Source organism: Salmo salar, chromosome ssa14, assembly GCF_905237065.1.
Source record: "Salmo salar chromosome ssa14, Ssal_v3.1, whole genome shotgun sequence".
NCBI classification, from domain to species: Eukaryota; Metazoa; Chordata; class Actinopteri; order Salmoniformes; family Salmonidae; genus Salmo; species Salmo salar.
The window spans coordinates 90,971,174-90,979,855 of NC_059455.1; the positions used below are offsets into that span (position 1 = coordinate 90,971,174).

Sequence of the window (8,682 nt, forward strand, 5' to 3'; positions counted from 1 at the left end):
TTTCTGTTGCTGTTCTTCATCACACACATGCAAGCACAAACACACACTCATCCTCACTCAGGAGATTACATGATGGGCCTAGTTGTCAAACCCAAACATCTGAGTGAAAGTATGCAGCCAGTTTGTGTATGTATGTTATCTGCATGCATATTTCCGTATGTATTATGTTAATTTTATGCGTTGTAATGTTCAGAAGAACATTAGTATGAGGAGTTTGCTTGGAGCTAATCTCACATGGAAAGATTCACGTGTAAACGGCGAAAAGTGACAATTTTCGAGAGAATTGTACTTCTGGGTAACGAGATTAGTTTGGAGCAGAAACATTTGCGCCCACAAAGTGGCGCTCGTCACAATTGTGATTGTACCAACTGTCGCAAAAAGCAAAACCTTCTGCCTTGCTTTACGGCCAAGCTTCCTCCGTCGACTTTTTCACGTCCTTCAGAGAATCAGTGAACCTGCTAGATACCTGTCTACCTTCGCCGGAGTTTACCTGCATATTACCATGGCGAAGTTCAGCAAGGAGACCAAACTACGCCTGCAGACGGTATTCCAGGCCGGACAGTTCGTCATCCGCTGGGGTTTCATCCCCACGGTGCTCTATCTGGGTTAGTACGGGGCTAGCTGGTTAGCTTAGCATGCTACCAGTTCGGGTTCCTAGAGTAGGCTAAAAACAATGTGCACCCCTGACGGAGTTTGGGAAACGTTGAGCTGTGGCTCACAGTGGTCAGTTATCATAGTCAGTGGTGTGAATGGGGAAATGAAACCAGAGAGAGACAGACCCTGAATTAACCCAGGTATGCCCCAGCTGTCAAAGGAAACTAGTTAGCAAAAATGAGGCAAAACGCACATTGGGACTCATCGTGTTAAGCCTTAGTTTAAGTGTGTGTGCGCTGGGGTAGCTGCGGTAAGACAGTGCTGTGGCAGAAGCGTTCGGGGTCAAATGTGCTGCTCTACGCTACAGTTTTTTTGTGCGTGTGTGCTTGAACCGTGTTACAGGAGAAATCAGATTCATGATCCCCCACGGGAGAATCCAACCTCTTTTTATTTAGCTAGTTTCACTTGACAGCAGGGGCGTACCTGTGTTAATTCAGGGACTGTCTGTTTCTGGTTTCATTTCCCCATTCACACCCCTAGCTGTGACAACGAGCCACAGCTCAGAGTTTCCCAAATTCGATGCTGGGGACCCCATGGTTTGCAAATTTTGGGGTTTTGCCTTAACACTATACCGTGATATGTTGATCATTTGAATTAACTGTGTGGTGTTAGGGGAAAAAACTAAATGTGCACCCCTTGGAGTCCCCAGGACCGAGTTTGGGAAAAGTCTTAACTAGCTGGTTTAGCTATTATTTCGACAGGAAATCCCTTTGTCAGACTACGGCCATAAATCTCCATAAATGTGGGGTGCGTGGCTTAACTAACTGAAATAGGAAAAACATATAGCTGATTATGCAATTCCAATCGCATGCAGTGGTTGCATAACACAAACGAGCTTCCCCTAACTCGAATTTGTGAATATTGAACAGATGTCAAGGAGGAGGGAGCCTTACTCAGCCTTACTTTGAAGAACCTCAAATAGAAAATATATTTAGATTTTAACACGTTTTTGGTTACTACGTGATTCCATATGTGTTATTTCTTTGCTTTGACGTCTTCCCTATTATTCTACAATGTAGAAAATAGTACAAATAAAGAAAAACCCTGGAGTGAGTAGGTGTCCAGACTTTTGACTGGTGCTCTATATGTCATTTATATTGGTTGCAAGAATTTTGTATAATTGAAAAATTCAAAGTTTTGAATCCAGTGTCATTTTGTGTATCAGTTCATAAACCATGTGCCATGAAATTGGTACATCAAATCTCTTCCCAACTATTTAGCAATCTATATGGCACAGCTGTCAATTTATTGGTTTTGACATGAAACTGCACCACTCCTTTCCAAGTGTCCCCCTCTCCCCTCTAGGTGCTAGCTGAGGGTTATGTTGTGTGTGGGTGCACAATGACTTGTATTCAGAGAATAGTGCAGAATGCACATTGCTATTGGCTATCATCAAGTTTGATTCTCACAGCGCATCTCTCATGCTACGTGGCTAATGTTTTGCTACCAGACCAGTAGTTATATTTAGGTCCGGAGTGGTTACAGCTTCTCTGGGAGGGAGATGGGAGGTTCCCTAGTGTAACTGAGTGTCTGCCACAAGCTAACATGGTTACACAGTACACACACACTATCTTCAGAGAACTTGATGGGGAAACCCAGAATGTTTCCTGTGTCAGGAATGAGAATGGTGATGCAATGTGGCATGAATGAATCTAATGAATGAATATGGTTGCAGAAATAGAAATGTAACTTATGATGACACACTGAGTATCACAAGCTAGCTGTCCATTCTTAAAATACGGTTACTATTCTCTTATCCCCTCTCGCCGGTCAGTAACAGGTGTTAGAGACGAAAACATTTCCAGACGGTTCTAGATTTTGAATCGGCACCGTTCGATCACACCCAGCAAATGATCGCTAGCACATAGTGGGTGCTTTTAGCCATTTGTCTTTGCGATGTGTCTTTTTTAGTTATTAGGGTAGTCAGTTCCAACATTCAGTTTCCTTCCTGGACATCTCTATTGGACCACAGGGAGAACTGCTGGCCAGGAGGAAAGGGGGGAGAGGGAAAGCGAGAGGAAAGGGGGGAGAGGGAAAGCGAGAGGACGAGAGAGATTGGGGTGGAGAACGAGAGCGGGGTTGAGGAAGGGTCAGGAAGTGGGGAAATCCAGACTCTGCCTGCCCGATTGTCTGGAATGTTATGGTGCTTCAAGTATTGGTTGTTGGTTACGCAACACTCATGTTCACCCCTTGTCAGGAACACGCTACTGATGCTAGTAAACTACATGGCCAAGTTTGAGTCAGAGGATATGATGGAAGATACTACCAGATGTTACGAAGGCTTTGAAAAACGAAGCTCAGGAATGCAACTAATATCTCTTAAACAATTTGCTTCTCTTCATCTCTGCTCTTTGTTTTTGATTGACAGGTTTTGCTCGTGGTGGGGATCCTGGAATGCCTGAGCCAAACATCCTAAGGTATGCTGTGTGTCTGTCTGTGTCTGGGGTTTGGCCTCCTGATATAGGGAATAGTGTTCCATGGATCTGGTCAAAGTAGGGCACTATAGAGGGAATAGGGAGCCATACCATTCAGACGAAGATGACCTCTGACCTTGTTTTCTCTCTTCCAGTCTGCTGTGGGGCTGAGAACAACCCTGACCTGGCCAATCACCTCATCCAACCGTGGTCATGTGACTCCCAGCTGTCACCACAGAAACGGACACCATCTTACCCTCACCAATTTCTATATGGCTAATATATTATAGGTTGGATGGAACTTTCATTGTCACGTCACTCAGGTTGCATCGGAGACATGAAGCTCTGAATGTTCCCCTCATTCTGAAACGCCCAATGGCGTGATGGACATCTTATTCTGAAAACAGGTCCTTTACTGCGACCAACGTTTCTCTATTGTTTTGTTTCCTCTCTGTTTGGGAACATGTACAACTTTTATCTTGTCATTTGGTCATGGACCTGTGTTTGTCTGTTTACTTGAAATGATCCTATATAAAATGTCTGCCTGTTGGTTGAAAGTGGACCTGAGTTTGTGTATAAATCACCTTTTGAGAGAAGATGACTGTTTGTGATTCACTGGTTGGTCAATTCACTTACCGATCAGTGGAAATAATGTTTTGTTGTGATGACATGTGTGACTAACCATCTGGTTGAAACTACAGTATCAGTCAAAAGTTTGGACACACCTACTCATTCAAGGGTTTTTCATTATTTTTACTATTTTCTACACTGTAGAGTAATATTGAAGACAAAACCACTATGAAATAACACATATGTAGTAACCAAAAAAAGTGTTAAACAAATGAAAATATATTTTAGTTTCTTCAAAGTAGCCACCCTTTGCCTTGATAACAGCTTTGCACACTCTTGGCATTTGCTCAACCAGCTTCATGAGGAATGCTTTTCCAACAGTCTTGAAGGAGTTCCCACATATGCTGAGCACTTGTTGGCTGCTTTTCCTTCACTCTGCGGTCCAATTAATCCCAAACCATCTCAATTGGGTTGAGGTCTGGTGATTGTGGATGCCAGGTCATCTGATGCAGCACTCCATCTCTCACCTTCTTGGTCAAATAGCCCTTACAGGCTGACCACACTGCTCGCGTCGCGTGCGACGAGCTTTGTAAAATAAATGTAGAAATCTATGTTATTCAATTATTGCACCCACACTGCTCGCGCGCGCCAACAAGCATCTGTGTTGCCAAGGGCTAAACTAGAACTCCTTTCTATTTCTGATGCAGATCGCGCTGCAAGTCCTGCCTCTCCCATCTCCTCATTGGTTTATAGAAGCAGGTACCCACGTGCCATCTCATTGGTTATACCCACGTGGGTGATTGAAAGACGAACTGTGTGGCCGGTCGTCATGGTAATACTATAAAAGTTTAGATGCCGATCACCATATAAGTTCAAAGAAGAAAAAGCCTGGAAGGAAGAGAGATGACTAGAAGCGACTCGGCTGACCGGTTTATGTCTGGATTAATTGTCGGAGTGGAGGACCTTGTGCATTTCAGGTAAAATAACAACTCAATGTTTATATCCCAGGACAAATTAGCTAGCAACAGCAAGCTAGCTAGCTAAATTGCCATAAATGTTTAATGCTTTTCGACCTGTTCCCAAATTAATGTAATTAGTTCAAAGTTTGTTTTGATATTTTAACCTGTGTGTTGTGATCGCTTTTGGTGTGGGGGGACAAAATAAATGTATGCACGCATGCAGCCGGTTTGGGTTCCGTGTTACACAGCCTGGAGGTGTGTTTTGGGTCATTGTCCTGTTGAAAAACATATGATAGTGCCACTAAGCGCAAACCAGATGGGATGGCGTATCGCTGCAGAATGCTGTGCTAGCCATGCTGGTTAAGTGTGCCTTGAATTCTAAATAAATCACAGACAGTGTCACCAGCAAAGTGCCATCACACCACCTCCTCCATGCTTCACGGAGGGAACCACACATACAGTGATCATCCGTTCACCTACTCTGCATCTCCAAAATGACACGGCGGTTGGAACAAAAAATGTCAAATTTGGACTCATCTGACCAAAGGACAGATTTCTACCGGTCTAATGTCCATTGCTCGTGTTTCTTGGCTCAAGCAAGTCTGTTCTTTTTATTTGTGTCCTTTAGTAGTGGTTTCTTTGCAGCAATTTAATCATGAAGGCCTGATTCACACAGTCTCCTCTGAACAGTTGATGTTGATGTGTCTGTTAGTTGAACTCTGAAGCATTTATTTGGGCTACAATCTGAGGGGCAGTTAACTAATGAACTTATCCTCTGCAGCAGAGGTAACTCTCGGTCATCTTTTCCTGTGGCGGTCAAAATGAGAGCCAGTTTCATCATAGTGCTTGGTTTTTGCGACTGCACTTGAAGAAACTTTCAAAGTTCTTGAAATTTTCCTAATTGACTGACCATGTCTTAAAGTGTTGATGGACTGTCATTTCTCGTTGCTTATTTGAGTTGTTCTTGCCATAATATGGACTTGGTATTTTACCAAATAGGGCTATCTTATGTATACCAACCCTACCTTGTCACAACACAACTGATTGACTCAAACGCATTAAGAAGGAAAGAAATTCCACAAATTAACTTTTAACAAGGCACACCTGTTAATTGAAATGCATTCCAGGTGACTACCTCATGAAGCTGGTTGAGAGAATGCCAAGAGTGTGCAAAGCTGTCATCAAGTCTAAGGGTGGCTACTTTGAAGAATCTTCAATGTAAAATATGTATTTGTTTAATACTTTTTTGGTTACTACATGATTCCATATGTATTATTTCATGGTTTTGATGTCTTCACTATTATTCTACAGGGTAGAAAATAGTAAAAATAAAGAAAAACCCTGGATTGAGTAGGTCTGTCCAAACTTTGACTGGTACTGTATGTTCAGTAAACAAACAACACAGGAGCAACACATTTCTATATTCTTTGAGACCATTTATTATTCATTGTTGTAAACATCACAGTGTCTGTCCAACATGTAGTCACTGATGTACTGTTAAGGCACTTTGAGATGCATTTAATTCTGTGCTTGAAATCCATCAACAGCATGTCATCATTAGAAAAATACATTCGGAGTGCATTTCTATGGAAATAAATAATCTTTGCTTTAAAAAAAATAGATATATTTTTATCTGAGGCACAAAGCTTCTCGAGATCAAATGAATGAATCTGATTAAATAAAATAAATTAATTAAATGCATTTCATCTCAACCATAAATATTTTGATCATTTTCAAGTTCAGTCAAAGTACATTCAATAAATAAGTAAAAAGAAACCGCTGCATTAGAGAATAAGACACTGCAAGTTTCTACTCCAGGCCTGATATAACACATCTCTGCTCAGTGTTGTCATGGTTACTGGAAGTCTTTGCCCCTCTTTTCCATGCGGCGGAGGGCTCTCTTGGTGTCAACCAGGAAGTTACGTAGCTCCCTAAGGATGGCGTGAACGCTGGTCTTCCTCTCCCACTCTGTCCCTGTAGACACCTCACCCAGAACACGCTCCCTCTCACTGGCAGACAGGTCCTCTACTACCTCAGCAGCCTTCATCTTGAGAGAGAGTGAGAGAGATACACTATGTTAGGTCAATCTGTGTGCCACAAGACTGTGCTAAATCTTAGGCATCTGTGCTAAACCTTAGGCATCTGAATTAATCCAATTCTGGGAAATTGGCTCATGGACCACAATGAAAGTTAATTGTTTCTTTTTTTAAGGATATTTAAGTAGTATTCCAATATAATATCACACGTTTATATTACATATTACTATTACATACCTGGTCTTTGACCAGCCCTATCAGGACAGTGGTCTGGTGTGTGACAGAGGGGAGTAGGGTTGATTGAGGGTATTCAGCCTTAACGTGCTGAAGAAGAAGCTGGTACACTCGCAGACCCCGTCTGATCTCCTGCAGACATGCCTCCTATAGGAGAGGGGACAACAAACACCCTCAATCAATTAATCAATTAGTCACATTTTATTTAAACTCCCTAGGGCCTAAATTCTAGAAGGAAGACATTGAGAAACAAGGCTCAGACTGTCAGCCAATAAAGATATCTGCATGTTTCTACCTAGTCCATCTCCTTCTGCCATTAAAATGTGTCTTTTCAGTTAGGGGATTTTTCATTTTGATCACAAAAGGAATATCTTGGCTTCATTATTTGGACTGAATTCGAGACACAGGTCAGGGACATTTATTCATTGATTTCCATCTTTACCTTGTTGGTGGTGGAGCAAAGAGTCTTGGAGAGGTGTGGGGGGGTGGAGAGGACCTGGTGCTGTGAGAACGATGAAATCTCTTCCACGGGCTTCTGAAACTCCTCCACAAACTACAGTGGTGGAAAAAGGACCCAATTGTCATACTTAAGTAAAAGTAAAGATACATTAATAGGAAATTACTCAAGTAAAAGTGAAAGTCACCCAATAAAATACTACTTGAGTAAAAGTCTAATAGTATTTGGTTTTAAATATATTTAAGTATCAAAAGTAAAAGTACAAGTATAAATCATTTCAAATTACTTATATTAAGCAAACCAAATGGCACCATTATCTAGTTACGGATAGCTGGGGGCACACTCCAACACTCATAATTTACAAATGAGGCATTTGTGTTTAGATGAGAGGCAGTAGGGATGAACAGGGATGTTCTCTTAAGTGTGTGAATTGGACAATTTTCCTGTCCTTCTAAGCATTCAACATGTAACAAGTACTTTTGGGGGTCAGGGAAAAATGTATGGAGTAAAAATTGTATGCTTTTCTTTAGGAATGTAGTGAAGCAAAAGTTGTCATAAATAGTAAAGTAAAGTACAGATACCCCGAAAAACTACTGAAGTAGTACTTTCAAGTATTTTTACTTAAGTACTTTACACCACTGACAAACTACAACACAAGGATGAATAAAAGTTATATTTTCCAGATTGGTTTAATTTATTATTTTCAATGTTAGTAGGCTTATTGTTGTTTTCAACTATAACGTTCAAAATGTTAAACACATCTAAAACAACTCACCTGTTGGTTCCGCAAGGTGGTTACCTCGTGAACGAGCATCTTGATAATTTGCTCCCACTTCGGGGGCGCGCCCGTTTCACCGTACAACGAGTCTGTCGCGAGCTCCTCTCCCGAGGTCCATCCGGAGGTCATGAGCTCAGAGAGCGCGCTGGGCACTGGACTCCCCTTAACGAACACCACGAGCACCGAGAGAAGTGAGAGATCTGAAAGGGGGGAGAGGAGAGCGAGTGAGTGATAAAATACAAAAATGCAACCCAGCTTCTTTGACCAGGGAGAACGGCAGATGAGTGTGACGTCAGACGTACAGCGTGTAGAAGAAGTCATGTTCCAGCTAATTGTTTGTAGGCTCTGGGTCCAGTGATGCTCCTTACTGATGATGAAGTTGGTAGGCTTCTTGTTTTGTCAGACTGATGCTGCATGCCCCAGCATTTATATTCTTACACATCGCAGGGGTTTCCTCTTCTCCTCCCCTAGCCCTCCTCCCCCTATTCTGTTCTCTTCTTTAGCATCTTTCCATCATTATCAGTCAGACATATTGGCTACTTCCTTAATGGCAGCCTATTACAGACTAATATCTCTCCAT

General features: G+C 42.0%; 1 protein-coding gene across 1 annotated transcript; it reads right to left on the reverse strand.

Annotated features, from left to right (window-relative positions):
• Positions 1 to 6,016: 6,016 nt before the first annotated feature.
• il6 (interleukin 6 (interferon, beta 2)) lies at positions 6,017 to 8,479 on the reverse strand. Its single transcript, XM_014143031.2, has 5 exons — positions 8,405 to 8,479; positions 8,100 to 8,302; positions 7,310 to 7,420; positions 6,871 to 7,014; positions 6,017 to 6,644 (listed from the first exon to the last, which is right to left on the reverse strand). Exons 1-5 carry the CDS (start codon positions 8,421 to 8,423, stop codon positions 6,453 to 6,455), a joined length of 669 nt encoding a protein of 222 aa, XP_013998506.1. The 5' UTR covers positions 8,424 to 8,479; the 3' UTR covers positions 6,017 to 6,452.
• Positions 8,480 to 8,682: the final 203 nt, after the last annotated feature.

Coding starts and splice junctions, on each gene's coding strand:
- il6 (XM_014143031.2), bottom strand. Junction 7,421..8,099: donor CCACCTTGCGGAACCAACAG/GTGAGTTGTTTT, acceptor CCACCACTGTAG/TTTGTGGAGGAGTTTCAGAA. Junction 7,015..7,309: donor TTTGCTCCACCACCAACAAG/GTAAAGATGGAA, acceptor CCTCTCCTATAG/GAGGCATGTCTGCAGGAGAT.